This window comes from Schistocerca nitens, chromosome 2 (genome assembly GCF_023898315.1).
Source record: "Schistocerca nitens isolate TAMUIC-IGC-003100 chromosome 2, iqSchNite1.1, whole genome shotgun sequence".
In the NCBI taxonomy this organism is placed as follows: domain Eukaryota; kingdom Metazoa; phylum Arthropoda; class Insecta; order Orthoptera; family Acrididae; genus Schistocerca; species Schistocerca nitens.
This window is the reverse complement of record NC_064615.1, coordinates 943827541-943848935: the sequence shown is the minus strand read 5'-3', so window position 1 is coordinate 943848935 and position 21395 is coordinate 943827541. Positions and strand designations below refer to the sequence as shown.

Here is a 21395-nt window from a genome sequence, read left to right as displayed (position 1 = left end):
TTCAATCATGAAACAGAATCTTCATGGCTGTGGAATGAGTTATACATTAACAGCCAGAAGCAGACACTGCAAGTTACTTCTGTAAAGCACACTAACAACAAATTATAAGTAGTGCTGATGTACTAAATTTGTGTGAAGTTAATATTGAAACTGGAGTGGCCTCCAGTCTCTTTTGATATGAAGTAATGAAACTGCTTTCAAAATAATAGATGTCATAAGGGTCTAATAAATGAAAAAGTCTATGAGCACCAATGAACAGTAACATGAAAGTATTTTTTATTTATATCCTGTGTACATGTTATAAATATGTAATGTATAGATAACAAAAACTTAACAACGATTTTGTGTTCCCAATAACTGGCAGTATTTGTTACACAAATTAAATTACATTAATTAAGTCTATATCACAACATTGCATAGCTTTGGCAGTGTTTGAATCAACAGTAGAAAGACAATGAATTATACAGTTAAGTAAATTTTCTTGTCCATTGTTGTAAATCATATTAAGAATTGTTTGGACAATCAGATGATAGGAAAATGAATTCAGTAAATTGTCTCTTTGTATGAAAATCTTAGCACAACCAGAATACATAAGCAGAAAAAACTAGCCAAATGTTTATATTTGTTACAACAGAAAGTCTTGCAAACACTCTACAACTAATATAATTTTAGATCTGTAATTTATAATAATAAGAATGATGTCAATGTGTGCATAACATGACGTTAGTAATTCTTCAACAGCAAATGAGAGTTTAGTTATCTGTGGGACATGGATATATCACACACCAAAAAAACACATTTAGGGTACTAATACACTAGGATACTGAAACATATTCAGAAACTTGTAACGCCCATGAATGATAAGATTCTGCATTAGAGTCCCAGTCAAAACATTTTTTTAACCTGCTAAGAAGTTTCATAACAGCATCCATTCCATTGCAGAATGAAATATTCATTCTGGAACCAATATTATTGTTTTATTATTAGTTTAGGCATGTTTTTATACAACATAACTCTATTTGTCTGGCCATTTTACTTCTTTGTTGGCATTTTTTCTCCAGTCTGCATTTCTTTCTCTGATTCTCACAATGCTGTACTTTGTGACTGAAAGTTTTCATTTCTAGTACCTAAATAAATTTAGGCAAAATATGTACATCATTCTAGCAAATGCTTCTATATTATTGAAGATCACATATTTTATGGGAATAAGAAATGTTAGAAATGGAATTTTGATGAGGAAATTCACCCAATGGACTCTTGTTTAACTAGATGTGAAGCTTGATATCATGAAATTAAAAGTACTGGCCAGCAATCTTGGCCCATGTTTTTTGGTTTTCTTGAGAGAAAATTTTCTTTTTGATGTAATTAATGTTGATATTACCACACCAGTAAAGCATTTGGTACATTACCATTTCTCTAAGATAAATGTGTTTTGTGTTGTTATTAATGACTCATGGCATGAGATTCAAATGAGTGAAACTGCAGTTTCTTTACAACAGTAAAAAATTAAAATCAAATGAACTATTTATTTTTTATCAATAATGACCATTAGATATCTTGTTTGATGACAATTAAACATTACTGTAATCTTTATTTCGAGCCCAAAAATGTTGCATTCTTTCCCTGGCAGCCTGTCTTCTTTCCTCTAATCATACCCCTTTAAAGATATTGGTCAATGACCTATAATTTGTGGTCTGAAATGTTTACTCAATTTAATCCAGGCCATTCAAGATCAATTCTGACCTCCATGAAGAATAGTTTGTTTGAAGCTTTAGGTCTGCTGTCAAGAATGTCAAAAATCTATTTTGTCAGTCTTTTCTTATCTATCCTACATTGATGTCTGTACAATTTTAGTCTGTTTGACTTGATTAATCTCTCAATTTATTGCTACATTTGTTTCCTAGTTGTAATCTATATTGTCCATCCACAATCTTTGTACTCATTCTCTTGGGGAGGATCTTTCTCTTAAATTTCTTGGCTACTCTTAGTACTGACTTCCAGTCATTTGAAGGCATTCATTAGTGTACAGACACACTGTTTTCATTATAGTGTTCTAGTGCCTTAGTTTAGCTTGCCTTGAGATGGCTATGTGTCCTGTGAAAAACACCGGCTATCTTTTCTCTTTTATCTACTCATTTTGTCATGTGTGACAGCCTCAGACTGATACTCAGAAATTTTGTTAACACACATGGACAGTTATACTTCGACTCATCCCTCTCCTCCCTACATTGCCATGTTCATTCTTGATACACCTAAAAGGATAAAGACGCTACAGTTTAATGCTGTGAAAAGTAAACTGGCTATGAATGAATCAGTGACTTGGGTTAGCTATAGCCCATGAGAGCCATACTGTAGAAGAAATAAGCTAAATATTTTCCTTTGGATATATTAACAAATATTGGCAATGAAGTGATGTATGCTAGTGTCATTACACACAGGAAGTTCACTGAGACTAAGTTGGCACGAAATCTGACTTACAGGAAAGACCATATGCATTATTGATGGAGGAGATTAAGGGGAAAACTGGAAAGGTATCAGGTCTGAACAGTGTCTACCCTGATGTGCAGATTATAGGTCCACTTATAATGTCTTATTTGACAGTGTTACTGAACAAGTTCCTTCAGATTGGTGGGATCCTGGTGGTTTGGAAAACAGCTTGGGCAGTAGTGATTAAAAATAGGAAAGGATGAACACTCTACAGCACTGAAAAGTTACAGACCCATTTGCTCATTAGACATCTCGGCTAAGATACAAGAGTGCCTGCTTTGTGACTGGTTGCAAAAACACATAGAGATCTTGAGGTTGAACCAGTCCCAATACAGATTCAGGAAAGATGATTTAGTCATTAGAGTTCTTCGGATTGTAGAAAGTTTGACTCTGAACTATTCAACTGCACTCACGATTGACAGTGCAGATGCATTTGACAATCTTTGGTGGCCTGTGATGCCTACATACCTCTGAGATCTCTGGGTCCCCCAATGTCGGTACAAAAATTTTATCTGTTATTTTAGTTTACATACCATCCAATGGCTTGGGGGACAAGCAAGATAATCACAAAGGATTTGACTATACAACATTACAGGAGCTCATGTTAAATAACTAGCAGTCTTTTTATAAGACATCACATTTGCCACTGACTGTAGAAAATATTTATTTCCATAATTACAATTTCAGCCTTAAGGTCTATGCACTAACTGCCTCAGTTCATGTGTAAACATTGTATAAGATCAGTAATTTAGTGGGATTTGTGTTAAATATGTTAACACTGTTAAAAGGCTTAGACACAGTGGTGACATGTGCACATGTTCAAGAATTTTTAAAGTTTGACAAGTGCTGAAGCAGTAATTTGTAGTGTATCACTTGACAATGCCTTAAGGGCAAAACTGCAGTTGTGGAAACAAATATTTTCTACAGTCAACAGTACAAATTATTTCTTTTGAAAAGTTCTACATGATTGTGAAGCCCAACCATGAAAAATTAATCCGAGTTACAGTGTGGCTGAGACACTAGAAACAGTGCAAATCAAGTATAGAGCATATTTCCAAGCATTAAAAACAGGCTCAGTATACTTGAAATAGACACTACTTGAGGTGAGGTGCATCTGTTAACAGGTCACAGCCAATATTCCATATGTACACATCAAGTGGAGTGTAGTAAAACACTAAACAGTGAATGTGAAGGTTCCACTGATCACGTTGCTTTCCAGTTGTTCCCAGTTTCAGAGGGAATGCAGATAATTAGATTGTGATTTGCAAACAATTGTAAAAGATACAAATTTATGGTCTACAGTTAATTTAGTTGTGAGAAATCAATTTCTTGACTATCAGCCTTTAAGATCGTATAACAATGAAAATAATCCCATCTGGTAAGTCTCCCCTGACCTGGTGTTTTGGGTGACTTTTACAAACTGTACCCCTTTTCTTAAACCGCTCCATTCCTTTTACTTTGCTCCTCTTCCTTCCCCTTCAATTCTTCTGCCAAAAGAAGGAGCCATTGGCTCCAAAAGCTTGTGTAAGTTAAACCTTTGTGTGTGTGTGTGTGGGTGTGTGTGTTCTCCTGCCACTGCTAGGTGACCAGGTCTTTTTATCCATCCAATCACATTATATAATCTTTAAGATCAGGAGGACACTCTGAATATCAAATTAATTCTATAGATCCAAAGAGCAAAGTAGAAGAATAATCATACGAAGAGCAAAGTATTAGAATAATAAGAAGTGTTACCTCCACAGTGAAGAATGGACATGACTAAAAGGTAATTAAGATAAACTATATACATAAATGCAACAGCCACCCACATGGGTATGCAAAAACTTAAGTATTGCCGAGGCATGCACATATCATTGGGGGCAAGGTAGAATAGTATAGTAAAAATAGGAGTAATTGTAGTTAGCAAATTTCAAGCTCATCCAAGGCAGCCAGTAACAACTGTAGTAATTTAAACTGAAAATTCATCACTCAGGACTTCAGTTATATTCCTTTCATTTTATGTTAAATAAATTTTCAACATTTTGTTTTGTATCTTCTGTCTGTATGAACAATAGCTACTATTAACATACCTTATTACTATATATAAAATATAAAGCACTGTATATTACCATGATTATTGAATACATATGACCTGTTTAGAGTTTTCAGAGAACAGGCCCAAAACTTATGGTAATAAGTTAAGCTGACTTGCAAATTGTCAAGTGCTACCTCAATAGCTGAGCTGGTAAGAGCATAGATTGTGAAAGTGTGTTATGAAAAAAAATGATGTTGTTGGTACTGTACTGTTCTTAATCTATTTGAATTAGCAAACTTATATAACAGGTGGCTTTTATGTAAAATTAGCAAACTTATATAATAGGTGGATTTTATGTATGTTTTTATTATTTTTATTTTGTAGCTACACAAAATTAGATGGTTGGTGTTTTGCTTCATGCTTGTATTAAGATTAAACTACTTCTGTTTGTCAAAGGACACTATAAGAATACTTTTATAAGAAGGGTTAATAGGCTGACATAAAAATAAAATTTTCTGCACCAGTTGAACAAACTAAGATCTTTGCTTTGGTCTCTCTCTTCTCACCTTCTCACTCCCTGTCTTGTCTGTGTGTTTTGGTTTTTATTTTTATAATACATCATACATCCATCATTCCTTCTCCGTAAAGTTGAGCCTTGTGCTCCCACACACACACACACACACACACACACACACACACAAAATAAAAAAAAAACTGTATTCAAAAACATAAGATCAAATCAAATATTGTGGGGAAAGGTGTATGAAAATATACAAGCTTAAGTTTTTAGAATACCATTGAATGAGAAACTGAGAACCAGTGAGTAGAATTCAATTGGTAGTGAAATATGTGTAAAAGTAATGGACAAATGCTGAGGCTTACACTGGATAAAAATCTGTGTGACAGATGGTAATGACATATTGTCCTCATTATTCATACAACATGTGAAAATTATAGCAGCTGATGTAAGAAAATAAATAGCATGAGCAGCTGTGTGTAAAAAGAGCCACAGTGCTTTTTCTTGTTTTGGACACCAAAAAAACACCCATTCATTTCTGTAAATGTAATATGTGAATAATAATAGGTCTACAGGCAGTAATATAACACATTAACTAAAAGTAACTTAAATTTGGTGGTACAAATGTATACATTTTTTACGGATTTTATGTTTTCTGTGTAACTATCAATTATACAGAATATGAATGCATGCACTGATATGAAATGCACTCACAAGAAAGTTGGAAAGACATATGATTAAGAGAACAATGATAAGCAGTACTACAAAGTGCAGATTGATGAAATATGCAGAGCATTGGTCAGCAAGCAGAGGCCCATACTCCTTCCCCTTGTGGCCAATGACTCTTTTGTACATAAAGTTATTATCATTTGGAATTGTTTAGATTTTGTGCCAAAATTGGAATCCGAGTGACAATCATGAACAAACGAAACACTGCCATGACAATAATCGCCACACATTGCAACACTAGTGCCAGCCAATCAAACGAAACAACTTATTGTGCACTCATGGTGTTGATGAAACTGACAACTATTTTGATTTGAATTTTGGCAAGTATGAGAAATGTTTTATTTGACATGGCTGATTTCACAAAGATAAATAGCATGTATGCAATACAATAATTCTTCTGTTGTTGCAACATTTACTCCCTGTAGTCGGATTAATAACTTTCACTGATGACTTTTTTTATTATTTTTAAAGGAAATTACTAGAAGAAAATAGTGTGGTTTATAATGTGTGGACAGATTTATAATTTTTTTATTGACTGTAAAGCAAAGCCCCTATGCTTAATATTTTCACACATTACTGCTGTTCAAAAAGAATATACTCTCAAATGCCATTTTGATAGCAAGCATAGACCAAAATATGAATGTACTTATGAGTGATTTACAGAAAAATAAAATTAACACATTCCATCTGTCAGTAAAGAACAAATAGTATGCTTTTAATGTTCAAGTTCAAAATAATGAGTCAGGTGTATGTCTGAGATTAAGGATAGCCAAAATATTTGTAATTTGTAAAGCCTGGCTGTGTACTGATAAGGGACTAGTAAAACAGTGTGCTTTGGTTATGGGTGAGGAGGCGTCGAAAAAGAGAGAGAGAGGGAGGGCGGGTGGTTGGGGGAGGGGGGGGGGGAGAAAGATACTTGTCTATTGGCCAGAATGTGCTCTTAGGATACTGAATATTTTGTCAGAATTTTGCGGGTGACCATTTGAATGGTTCTCCTTAGCTATCAATGAAAGCGATGATGTTACTGCATGGATACTAATATTTGTTCATGGAATTGATCTTTTGTGAAGCCTTTATAATTATGCGGGCAAGATTTATTTCAACAACTGCTACCCGGGTTAGTATCAATACAATTACCATGGCTAAAATTGGTGAGCATTACAACTGCTGGAGGCAGAAACATGAGTGGGCAAAACAAGAGCCTGATGGGTAGAATTAAAACTAAGCTGACACAGACAAATGTATTTCAATACAGCTACAAAATCTGTTCAATGAGAGATTTTGTGATTTCAAGGAAGTTTCTGGTAAACTGAAGACTTTTGCTGACCCTTTGATGAGGAATTACCAAGTAATTTACAAATGAGTCTTATTGAAGTTTAGTCTAATGGTGCTCTAAAAAGCTCTTTGTATGAAATCAATGATCTCGTAAAATTTTATGAAAGTCTGCCATCTAATTTTGAAGAATTCAAAAGGTTTGCTGAGCAATTAATTACAATTTTTTTGCATCACTTACTTATATGAGGAAAACTTTTTTCTCAATTATGGAAGAAATAAAAAGTGTTATTGCCTCACAAATAAACATTAGAGTGCCATTCTGTGACTTTCTATGATAGAAATGAAAGGATACATTCCACAAATAGCCAGTCAAATACAGCTTAAAAATTACATTAAATTTTGGTTTGACTTGCATGAATAAACCACTAATATAGAGGAATTAAAACCTGTGACAATCCTTTACTAAACTCTGCATAATTGTAAAGACACTTTGTCTGTTGGGGGCCTCTTACTGTGTGTGTGTGTGTGTGTGTGTGTGTGTGTGTGTGTGTGTGTGCGCGGGAGGGGGGGGGGGGAGGGGGGGAAAAAAAAAAGGAAGAAGAAAAAAACCAGTAATCTATCTGAAAAATGGAGGAATGACAGAAGCAAACAATAAGAGAAGAAAGAGCTGAAAGGAGCAATTAAAGTGAAAAGATGGGGAGACTAAGTAAACAATCTGTGCATAAACGAAAAGAAAAAGACTTCGTGGGGAAAACAAAGGATGGCAATGTGAGATATCACAAGTGACATGGTAAGGAAACATTACATGAGGAACGAGTTCTGTGTTACATGAAGATGAGGGTGCTAATTTATCTGTGTAACAAAGATGTAGCCATACTGACAGTTATTAAGGTAATAATTTTTGATGTCATACTGGAACATCAGTGAATTTGTTAAACTGTATAACAAAAACAGTCAGACTAGATTTAAATTAATATTTATTGATTTTGATAACCTATTTCAGTCAAACATGACTATCTCCAGATCACTAACTCCTTGGTGGTGTGCGGATCTGCTACACAGAGCTGCTGTACATATCAGAAGGTACCAGGCAATAAGTGCTCAACAAAATAAATAAATATTAGTTGTGGTAGTAATAAGAATCTCTGGTGCAGAGAAACAATTGAGAGTTGAAAGCAAATAAGTTGGCAGGTCCAAATGGAATCCCAATTTGGTTTCACAAAGAGTACTCTATGACATTGGCTCCATACTTAGCTGACATTTTTCACAAACCTCTTGCCTATCACAAGTCCCAAGTGTCTAGAAAAAATTTCATGGGACTATTGTGTATAAGAAAATTTCTGCAGAATTCTTGAACATATTCTCAGTTTGAATATTATAAATTCCTCCAAAGCAGAAAAGCTTCTGTCCACAAATCTGCACCGTTTTAGAAAGTGTCACTTGTGCGAATCTCAGCTTGCCCTTTTCTCTTACCAATATCCTGCAATCTATGGATGAAGGGCAACAGGCAGATTCAATATTCCCAGGTTTCCAAAAGGCATTTCACATGATGCCCCAATACTGAATGTCAACAAAGGTACGAGCATATGGAATATGTCACAGATATGTGTGTGACTCGAAGATTTGTTAACTAATAGAACACAGTAAGTTACTCTCGATGGTCAGTGTTCATCACGCACAAGGGTATCATCAGTGGGGCCCCAGGGAAGTGTAATAGGACTGCTGTTATTTTATATATACATAAATGATCTGGAAGGCAGGTTGAGAAGCAATTTGTGACTGTTTGCTGATGATGCTGTGGTGTATGGTTAGGTGTCATCGTTGAGTAACAGTTGGAGGATATGAAATGACGTTGACAAAATTTCTAGTTGGTGTGATGAATGGCAGCTATCTCTAAATATAGAAATATGTAAGTTAATGCAAATGAGTAGGAAAAATAATCCTGAAATGTTTACATAAAGCATTAGTAGTGTAGTACTTGATGCAGTCACACCGATTAAATATCTAGATGTAATGTTGCAAAATGATACAAAATGGAATGAGCATGTAAGGATTGTAGTAGGCAAGGTGAATAGTCAACTTCAGTCTGTTTGGAGAATTTTAGGAAAGTGTGATTCATCTGTAAAGAAGACCACATATAAGACACTAATTTGACCTGTTCTTGAGTAATCCTTGAGTGTTTGGATCCACACCAGGTCAGATTAAAGGAAGACACTGAAGGGATTCAGAGGCAGGCTGCTAGATTTATTAGCAGCAGGTTCAAACAACATGCTTTGTGAACTCAAGTGGGAATCCCTGGAGGACAAGCAACTTTTTTTTCAAGGAACACTAATGAGAAAATTTACAGAACCAGCACATGAAGCTGAGTGGAGAACGATTCTACTGCTGCCAATGTACATTTCCCATAAGGACTACAAAACGAGATAACAGAAATTAGGGCTAGTACAGAGGTGTATAGACACATGATTCTCCCTCATTCTATTTGCAACTGGAACAGGAAAGGAAATGGTTAGTGGTGGTACAGGGTACCCTCCATCACACACTGTAGAGCAGCTTGTAGAGTATGTATGTAAATGTAAATGTAGCTCTTGAGTAACTAATTTTGTTATAATTATTAAGGTTGTTTTAATAGTGATCAAGTTCTTCATACCAAAAGAAAAATTCACTTGGGAAAACTGTAAAATTATAAGGAGACAGAACGACTGACACAGCAGACTGTCTTTGTCTAATTTTTCAGTTTTGATTTAATTCTTCCCTCAATTACAGGGATTCACAACTCTCACTTGTGAATAACTTCCTCTTATCATTTTCCTCTTATTATTTTATATAGCTTTTTTAATTGTGGCAAAATTAATCTGTCTTTAAGGGTATCTGCAGTATTTATAATAAGAGAAAGCAAAATATTTGAAAACATTCATCTGATATTTGTTATCATATTAAAAGGAGAGGAACAGGCTCAGGGTGAGAAAATCAAACTTTCTTCTATGAAATAGTAATTGCGTCTCAAGAATAAAAATACATGTTATCCATTGCATAAATAGCAACAACAGTGGGAACAATTCACAACAACCTGAAACATGAGATAGTATATATATTTGACCTTATTACACAAAACCAGCAGACAAGCAAGGAAAATCAATTACTTTTCAACAGTTCCTGATGAAGAAAGATGTGCTGAATTATTTCTGGTGAAGATGAGGGACTCACAAATAAAGAGTTGGAAGATTCTTATGCATGCACAAATATGGGTTTGTTTCATAAATTATGTTGCACTGAGGGAGAAAGTAATAAAATGGAGACTCAAATACAAGATCATAATGTGTAAACAAAGATTCTGTGCAAACTATTTGCTTGACCTGTTATGCAACAATGTCCAACGCAGCAATTGAATATATTACTAGTCTACCTTTTAATTCATGTTTACCACCCACAGATAAACAAAAATGACTTGCAGAAGAATGATTGGTGCCACAAAGGCAAGTTTAAAGTTACAAAAAACTAAGAAGAAATTAAGTTCTTCATACAGCTTTAGCACTGGCATCCCCACAGTCACAGCCTCCCCCAGGGTGTGAATGCTACAACTAGAGGGAGAAAAATGCTGTAATAGGCTAGTGAGAGTGTCTTAGCTTTGAATGTGCTTATGTGCCATCTGTCACTCATCTGACAGTGAGTAGTTGCCTGTTCTCATTTCTTGCGTGTTGTTTCCATCTTAGAATTTCCATTATTGTAATAAAAATAAACCATAATGTACATATTTTACCATCTTTCAAAACTAAGAAAGTGGGGCGTGGCTGACAGACATACAAACTGAAAGATAAAGATGAATTTTACATACTGAAAGTTTGACCATTAATTCTAACTGGTAGCTTGGTAATAGTAATACTAATATAAGCTGTAGGAATAAATTACGGGTCAGTTGACAGATAACATGCGTGCTTTCACATGTTGCCTTTCCCATGATCATGCAAGTTTTGAATAATGTGGAACTTCAGTAAGTAGTATTCGAAAGGCAAATGAAGTAGTATTTACAACAGATCACATGTACGTAAGTTCCACCTTCCCTCTTGTGTGTTTAGGAGAGAGTTGTTTTTCTTCCCTTCAGGATCTGTGCATCTTGACCTTCCTTTTCAATATGATACTGGAAAGTCCTGGGTGGAATACAAATAACAGAGGGAGTATAGGAGCTTTTCACCATATAGGTATTAAGGCACTGAGTGGTAAGCAGGGACACACACACACACACACACACACACACACACACACACACATGTAGCTACACTGTCGAAGTGAGTAGCTTTGTATAGTGAGTGGTTGAGTGGTTACTGTTGCTTCTTCCATTATTTGTATTGTACCCTTTCTTTCCCTTAATTTATATTTCCTCCACTAAAGAACTTTAAAAATTCTGTAAGTTAAAGATTCAACTGCGGTCTTAAATTTTTATGTCTGTCAACTTTGCTCCAGATGTTTTGCATTTCAGTGGGTGGAAGTAGATGTTCCTCCTAAATCACAGATATTATTAGTATTCATATTTCATGTTCATTTTTGAAAGGAAAAGAATTTTATGTTATAATGCTTTTCTTAGCTAATAAGCATTCAGCATTGATTTGATATGAGTTTCTCTCAATGAAAGTGCTAGTAGTCTCAAGAGCCCCTTATGACGTAAGTTATTCAAAAGTACAAATTGCCTGAATGAGACTATTTTGATTACCAACAAATGACTCAAGAATGAAATAAATTCATAAATTTAGCACCGGCATAAAAAGAAGCCTTCCACACAGTATAAATTACTCTCAGAATTAATAAGTTGAGGAAAATGCCAAGTACTCTGTTTAATAATCAATTTAGTCAACTTATCCACTGCAGTTAAACAATTCCCCCTCCCCCCTCTCCCCCTATACGAATTCTCTAGTCTAGTTAAAGATTATTATTGAAGAGCTGGCTGCAAGTAGAACATATTTTTGATATACAGGCAATGGTTTGTGAGACTTCCATTTTATAAAGATTAGATTATTTTAACAAACACGATAAATCATTATTGTGACAAATATCCTGCATCCCTTTCCTTCTCTGCCTCCCCCTTTTTCCTTAATCCAGAGCAACACATTTTTTGATCACAATTCCAACTTGTTAATCTGATTAAGAACTTTTGAAATTGTAGCATTAGAAATTATTATGTTTTGTCAGACTGGTGTGGAGAATGAAAACATGTTTGACCAAAGTAATTTTTTATGAAAGACATTGCTCCTGGAGAATCAAATAAAAAAATAACAGAAAGGTGTCATAATAGTACTCAGCGGATCTCTGTTATATCACTGATCTTTTATGAAGAGCAGGAATATCTATATGAAATGTTCCTGTTGCAGTATTTTTTTGAATTCTAGAGGCCAACTGTTTTGTCATAATGTGCTCTATCTTAATGCCCTGAGTCACCTTGACAAAATGGAAAAACATTAGGCTTCAATGCCTGAAGTCACTATAGATGGATCACAGATTCAGATTCTCCTTATGAAACAAATCATCCCTAATTTCACCTCAATCAATTCATAAGAATAACAAATAATCTATATTTGGTTGGGCAGATTTGAATTGGAACCCAAATCTCCAGTGCCTTGACCACTGCACCAACATATTGCAAAAATTGTGAATAAAAAGTACAGAGATTATTGCAGTGGATCATGTCCAAGACAAGGTGATTAACATTCACAGCAAATAGCTCACATGGGGAGAGCACTGTCATATAATTTGTTGACCGTGAATTAAATAATTGACCAAAGAAGCAGACTTAAGTGTTCTTGAAACATAAACCTGACATGAAAACAAACTAATAATTTGTCTCACAAGGAGACCAAACTCACAACTCGAATTTTGTAATTTTTTTATATTTACAGTACGTGATGTTCAGAACTTAAATATGACTCTTCCTAAACAGTTCAATTTAACTCTCAAAAATTCTCAAGAAAGTTGACATTGAAGTTTTCTGAGCATCTTTAATTTGCTAAACCTAGGCAATTTTTTTGGTGGGCCACATGGCCCTGTGGTACAATGTTCGCCTCCCACCTGCACTGTCTAATTTTGATTCCTGGCAGATAGAAATTTTTAAACAAATGTGCATGTTCACTGAGGATATCTATAAAGACACACAAAGATGGAAAAATAGCGAATTGGTAATGACATTTTAATTTAAACACTCTTTATTAACAATCTTTTATATAAAATGAGTAAGTATGAATTTATGCTTGCAATGAAAACTGGAATTTTGTGTGGAATGTGAAGTTAGAAATAATATGTGCATTTTTTAAATAAAAAATGACAGTTAGATATGTGATAGTTAGCATGTATTTGATGAATTTTATATTTAAAAGATGTAAGTATTCAAACTGGATAGGAAAAAAATAGTGCTCAAAACAAGCTCAAACCAGCTACTGACTTTTTTCTCTTTCAGGTTTCTGTCTTTTACACTTATTTTATGCTTAACATGTAATTTTGTTTCAAAATTTTACTTTGGCCAAAAATAAAACAGGGCCACCCATGTGTCAGGTGAACACTGTACTATAGAGCACATGGTCCACTGAAAACGTTGCTTTGTTTAACGAATTAAAGATGCTGGGAAAACTTCAAAGCTGATTTTATTGCAAATTTTTGAGAGTTGCAGCATCTACTTTGGTAGGTTGATATTTGAATCCTGAATGTCACATACCATGAATATAAAAAAATGACAACAATCCAATTGCCATGTAGTCTCCTTGTCAGAAATAAATTTAAAGATAGAGAGTATAGAGACAATTGCTGTACTACAGAATGTGTAATGGTTTTTGGGGTGAAAATTGCATATATTTGCATATACTGATATTGTCCATAACTAATATTTGACATAATGGGCAGAGAGAATGAATTAAAATTTTAGAGTACTTTGAAGGGCAGATGATGCTGATGATCACAAGAACATATTTAATTCAATTCCATCTACAGGGTTTAAAAATATAACAGACTCCTTTTGAAATTGAATCAAAATGGTTATGAAATGCTCAATTAAACAAAGTTCCCCTAAGTATTAGAACATCTGAGAATTCATTTTTCTGTCATTTTTAGCATATATGAACTCCACTAAATTTTATGTCCATTCAGTCTCATTATATCATTTTCTATGAACTTTATTCTGATAGTTGAACATAGCAGCATGAGAGGGATCCACTCTTTTGAAACAATAATGGATCATTCCTATGGGACATTTTTCACTTTGCATTTTATGATTCAGCAACACACTGAAACAGGTCCTGTAAATTGTGCAGAATGATGACGCTAGCAAGGTATTGGGGACATCATCTAATGCAATACCCAAGATCCTGAGCAAAATTTATTATTCTGGGAAAGCCTAAGTTGGCACAGTAGTCAACAGACATGCATTCAGAACTGATGGCAATTTATATCTCACTGAATATCTTTTAAGCAGGGGAAAAATGAAAAGAAACCTGTCTGATAGAACTAGCTTTCTTGCTTGTGGTTCCTGCCTTAATCTTCTTGTCAATTCTCTTAGCACAATAAATTTTGATGTTAAGATTATGAAATCAACATCATACACATGAGGTATTAAATATTAACCGATTGAAAGCTTCTCAAAATAACAAAGCAAGAGGTGTGAAAAGTCCACAAGTCAAAGAGCCCCAGAGAGCTACCATATAGTCACTACAATATACTGGCACTCTGCAGAGAATATTCAGATGGCAACAGGCTGACGTTTATTACTTAATTATAAGAAAAATGAATACAATTTACAACTAATTTAAAATGTCAGACCCAAATCTCATATGATGTTTACAAACTGCGAGGTTATATACCACATTTAATACTTATTCATTAACTGCAGGGGACACTTTTAAATTCGACTGTTCATTATGCTGGTGAACATTTCCATCACTTTGCTAACAAAGCTTTGTGAAAGGATTCATTCTCACTTGTGTACTTCTTTAGACCAAGAGGCATTAACAAATGCTCCTGATGGCCCAGCCCACTTCTGATAGTCTTCAAACTCATTCCGAGTGCACATAGGTTTTGTCGTTTCTGCGCCTCATTACCATCATCATTAGTTGAAAATTTCTTTCTGTGTTTAATATTAGGTAGAACTCCTTTAAAGTTATGCATAGCATTTTTTTCTGGTGTATCATTAGATAATTCACGTAACATGGGGAATTTATGATCCAGATACTGTGGATTAAAAATTTCGTGTGATCTTTTAAACTTTGAAAGTTGGCCATTGTTCAGCAGTATATTTAAATAGCACTGTCTTACTCGGCTGTCATCACTCAGTTTAAGTTTACCTAACCCTCTACTAAGAGGTGAGAATGGATCAGCTAATAATTTATTTTTCTGGGTGGGATTCTTGTCTGAGATAGACTGGGTCAACTGCTTCACAAACTCTCTTACAGTTGTCTGAATGGATAGTTCTGCTGCCCATCTAATATTTTTATCAAAAGAAGTTATATTTGAGAAACTTCCAGAATCTCCACTTGTTTTTAAGCTATCCAAAATACTCTGACAGTTGCTTTTTGTCTCATCTAATTTCTTGCGCCATCCACCAAAAAGTTCCATTGACTTTATACTACCACTTCCATTATACTTCAGTTTCTTATTTTTTGATGAATGATCTTCAGAAATTCCAGAGTCTGTGCTAGTAGTATCACAATTAAATGCGGTCGCATTTAAGTTAATGCGTTTTGCATCACCTGCGACATGTTCTTGCAACTTTTCTTTTCCACCATCATTTATTTTGGTTTTCCTCTGAGAATTTATCTTCTTGGTATTAAATTTATTACTTCTTCTAAGCATGTTGTTCGGGAACAACTCATCTTTCCAGTTTGTAACCTCTTCTGTTTCTGCCTCTCGTGCACAGTTCACATCATTTGTCAGTTTTTGTGTGTCAGTCACATCTTCTGCATCCATAGAGTTTGTTTCTTTACTAAGCTGCTTGGCCAAATCTTCAATAAAATCTATGACAACTGGACCAAGAATATCTGTTGGAATCTTTGGTTTTGTTTCATTAATCTTTGCCCTTTCAGTCGTGAAACTAGAGTGATTTTCCACACACATTTTCTTTGTTTCTGATCTTTTATCACTGTTTATAGTTGTACCTGTTTCAATTTTTCGTGTCCGAAAGCTTAGGCTTGGCTTGATACCTTTGAGATTGCATTTATTTCCTCGTACAGCAAGAGTCATTCCCAAATATGGAGGAGCAGGTGACACGCGTTGCTTGTAAATACATTCAAACATTCCTGTGTCAGCTCTCTTATCCTGTCTTCTGTCTACAACAACTGTAACATACAAAAAAAGAAGTAGATCATACAGGCACAAAATACAAACTCTGCAAAGAAGTAAAACAATATGCCAGTACTGTCTGAAATGTAATTTGGATAGTGAAAGAATGCCAAATTTCATATTACGCTATGAAACAGTGTTAGTACCACGATAACAGTCATCTATGAACTATACAGATTTTCAAGAAAAAGATTTATACTTAAGTAACATCTTACCAAGCATGTTATGGACAGTAATGTACAGCTAATCTTAGGTGCATCTTATTATATCTAATTTTTATATAAATGTGTTGGATGCTTTGTTTTCAACTTACATGAGAAGATTTAGGTCACAATATTAATAATATTTAATTTTATTTTCAGATGTTACAGTCCATTATTAACAGTACTATCTAACCAACTGCTTCCAAATACATAAGGACCTACATGAAATCAGTTATTTAATCAGAATCAGAGACTGGTAACTGACTTTATACACAATCTATTGGGGGAACCCAAAATCCTCACAACTACTGACATATTTTAGCAGGAGGGAAAAGTCTCATTTTATACTCAGTAATGTATTTTACAACATGATACTATACGAATTTATCTGCTTTGCACATGCTCACGTACATAAAATAAATGAGGTGAGATATTTCTTGTTGAAAGAGTCTTGTTCCATATCCTGTGATCTGTTGACAACAAGGATCTACAGAACACAAAATAAATAAATAAAAAGAGAAATTGTGCAACCTAATGTATGCAATGAAATCTTGCAATTATTTTATTCTGAATTCAACACCTAATAACATAGATTTTGTTGCCAAACAGTTTTGAATGCTTACTGAAAGCAAAGGGAATCTGGAGCAAGTATTAGCTACCAGTTGGATCACAAGTGTTTGATAGCTGATGGTCCTCAAATCTGGGGGTTAGCTACAAATAATGGGAGATCTGAATACATAGGTTTGGACTGAGGTGGCAGGATTAGGGGGCAAGGCAGGGTAGCTTATGGTGGACCTACATTGAGTAAACACTACATAAGCTCAATGTGGAGCCTATGTTGAAGCAAGTAAGCACTAATGTAAATGCTGCCCCTGTTGTCTTCTGGGCAGGGATTAGCCCCAAGACTAAAGGAAGAAAGACCTCTGCAGACTTTCAGAAGCCAATACATCTAAAAGAAAAACATGCTGACTGATAGCAATGTGCTACCAACCTGCCCTGGCGAAATAATTGTTGATACAAATCACAGTAGGGAAGTTCAGAGCAGGTGAGACATAACAAAAAGGATGAGAAGGAAAAAGCTTCCTTTTCATTCATTCAGTGTCTATTCTGACCCGAGGTTTTCTGGGCAACTTTTCTGAACTCTCCTCATTTCTTAAATCTCACCAGTTCTTTCCCTTCAACCCTCTTATTTTCCCTTCAAGCCTTCTGCCAGAAGACGGAGCCATTGGCTTCAGAAGCTTGCACAGTTCTTTAACCTTTATATGAGTTTTCTTCTGTTGCCACTTGTGGAGTGAATTTTTTTAATCTATCCAATTATATTATATTTTCATAGTTGCTAAGGAATGTTTGTGAAATTTTATTGCTTAAGATGTGCATACACTGATACGCTAAAACGTTAAGACCACTGCCCATCCCAATGCTGGATGTCGCCAGGTGGTGTTGCAGGCACATGACATGATAACAAAAGCATGTAAGTGGAGCTGACACAGATGGGGGGTCACACTAGTGAAGATATAGGCTGCAAATGGTAAAATCCGTTGAGATTAGTGACTTTCACAAAGGGTACATTTTCATTATACAGAGCCTGTGACTGAGTATCTCGAAAATGGCACAGCTGGTCAAATGTTCACGTGAGCACCTACTGAAAGAGCTAGAAGCACAGTAAAACTACCACTAAGCACTAAATGGTCAGACATCTATGACTCTTCACAGAATGTGGAGTTTGGAGGCTTGTCCACTCTGTAAAGTATGATAAATGGTGATCTGTGGCATCTCTGCCAAAAGAGCACAATGGTGGTGCATGCACAAGTGTTTCTGAGCACACTGCTCATCACGTGTTGTTGAACATGGAGTTCCTTAGCAGACCATCCCTATACAATCACATGTTTATCCAATGACATCATCAATTATGACTCCAGTGGACATGGGACTCTTGGTATTTGACTTTTGATCAATGGAAACATGTCAGATCTTCGGGTGAATCACATTTTTGCTACACTAGGATGATGATCGTCTCCACAAATTCCATCATTGAGGTGAACAGTAGCTTGAAATGTGCAGCATGCCACAGACACAGGCTGGTGGGAGCAGCTTTATGCTATGGAAGACATTCTCCTGTGCTTGCATGGGACCTGTGGTTGTAATAGAAGACAACTGACAGCTGCAAATCACCTGAGTCCCTTCACTCTTGATGTCTTCCCCAACAGCAATGTCATCTTTCATCAGTGTAATTGTCTGTGTTTCAGAGCTAGAATCATGCTACAGCGGTGTGAGGAGCTTTATAATGATCTCACATTGATGTCTCAGAAACCAAATTCACCTGATGTAAATCCTATGGAACCCATCTGGGTCACTATCGGGCATAATTACCGTGTACAGAAATCAGTGGCCCATTATTTACGTGAATTACATGACCTGTGTTAGACATTTGATGCCACATATCTCCACAAACCTACCATCAAACTGCCAGTTCCCTGATACGCAGAATCAGTGATGTATTTTGTTCCAAAGATGTACAAACAAGCTATTAAGTATGTAGTTGTAATGTTTTGGCTCATACTTAAAAAACATACAAGGGGCAGATTTTCCATTGTGATAATCTGCATTACTATTGCCGTTAATTCGCCATCAGTATTTAAATTTCAGTTGTACAAAAAAAATATCACAATGATTTGAAGACATGGATGCACAAATAAGTTTTACAATTTCTTTTTTAACTTTCATATCTGATAGTAGCACAAGATCAAAAAGATAATGAAAATGGGAAACATTTTAAGTACAGTAGTATAACTCCAGGACATCTGCTGAGCATTTGTAATAACCTCTATGTAGCCAATACTCATGAAATCTCTATTCCCAACAGTGCTAAATGTCTATATGTTAAATATGAAGTGAACAGATGTAAGTAAACTGATTTTTTTTTTTACTTTTTTATTTTTATTTACACATCAAGTTCCGTAGGACCAAATTGAGGAGCAAATCTACAAAGTTGTGGAACATGTCAGTACATGGAATTAGAACATAAAAGTAATAACAGATAAAAATAAATGTTTATGAACTTGAAAAAAGTCAGTGCATACATTTAAGTAAATGCAATCAACAATGCAACAAGAATCAGCTTAATTTTTCAAGGAACTCATTGACAGAATAGAAGGAGTGACCCATGAGGGAACTCTTCAGACTGGTCTGAAAGCATGTAGATTGCTGCTAAGATTTTTGAATTCGAGTGGTAGCTTATTGAAAATGGATGCAGCAGTATACTTCACACCTTTCTGCACAAGAGTTAAGGAAGTCCAATACAAATGCATGTTTGATTTCTGCCAAGTATTAACTGAGTGAAAGCTGCTTATTAACAAGAAATGACAGTAAGGAATATATATGTTGAGAGGCCAATGTCAAAATACCCAGACTCGTGAGCAGGGATTGGCAAGAGGTTCGTGAACTTACACCACTTATCGCCCGAACTGCCCATTTCTGAGGCAAAAATATCCTTTTAGAATGGGAAAAGTTACCCCAACATATAATACCATATGACATAAACGAATGAAAATAAGCAAAGTACACTAATTTTCATGTCGAATGATCACCCACTTCAGATACCATTCAAATAGTAAAAATTGCAGCATTAAGTCTTTGAACAAGATCCTGAATGTGGGCTTTCCACGACAGCTTACTATCTATATGAGCACCTAGAAATTTGAACTGTTCAGTTTCACTAATAAAATGCCCATTCTGTGAAATTAAAATATCAGGTTTTGTTACATCGTGTGTTAGAAACTGTAAAAACTGTGCATACTACGCTTACATACAAGCCCACCTAAAATATGGTGTAATATTCTGGGGAAATTCTCCAACTGCTCTGAGCACATTCAGAATCCAGAAGACTCCTGCAAACCCATCTTCAGAAAGTTGGAAATCCTTACATTGCCTTGCCTCTACATTCTTGAGACTCGAAAATTTTTCAGAAACCACATAGTGCCAACTGACCCCAGAGTCGTAAAAAATAATAAAATACATGAACACAACACAAGGAAAAACGCAAACCTGCATGTTATACGTACAAACACTCAACTGTGTAGAAAGGGAGCTTTCCACATGGGCCTCAAACTGTTCAACAATCTTCCCACTAGTATTAAGTCCATCGAAGACAACATAACATTTAGCAAAGCTGTGAAGTCATATTTGTTGTGTCACTGTTTTTACTTTGTAAATGAATACTTAGAACAGTAATCTTGCTGTTTGTGTTAAATTGAAAACATTGAGCAATATAATACATTAGGATACTATAGGCCTATGTTAATATATGTTAACAATGTTAAATGATATTTTCCGACATCTGCAACACACTGTGTACCATCGGATCACATGGAATAAATAAATAAATAAATAAAAGTCTTACTGTGATTTAGCATTAGTTTATTTTCTACCAGCTATGAACTTAGGTCATGCACTGCACTATTTGAAACCAAGCCAATGTTGTACACAGCAACCTTTACTATCAAGCCTAGTGTCATCAGCAGGCAGTAATATTTTAGAGTTACCCATAATACTAGAGAGCATATTATTTATATAAATAAGGAACAGGAGTGGCCCCAACACTGATCCCTGGGGCACCCCGCCACTTGACTGTACCCCCACTCAGACCCCACATCACAGCCATTCTTAACATTGTGAATAATGACCTTTGGCTGTCTGTTGCTGAAGTACGAGGTGAAACATTTGTGATCTACTCCCCATATTCTGGAATGGTCCAATATTTGGAGCAATATTTTGTGATCAACACAATCAAATGCCTTAGTTAAATAAAAAATATGCCTAGCATTCGAAATCTTTTATTTAACCCGTCCAGTACCTAACAGAG

The 21395-nt window shown here is 35.3% G+C and overlaps 1 protein-coding gene across 1 annotated transcript in view; it reads right to left on the bottom strand.

The window, feature by feature from the left end:
* Positions 1-14815: 14815 nt before the first annotated feature.
* LOC126234725 (tubulin glycylase 3A-like) overlaps positions 14816-21395 on the bottom strand; it is a 172161-nt gene continuing 165581 nt past the window's right edge. The window contains exon 10 of the mRNA XM_049943473.1: positions 14816-16327. Coding sequence (XP_049799430.1) covers positions 14934-16327 — 1394 coding nt within the window. The 3' untranslated portion in view covers positions 14816-14933. The remainder of the gene's footprint in view (positions 16328-21395) is intronic.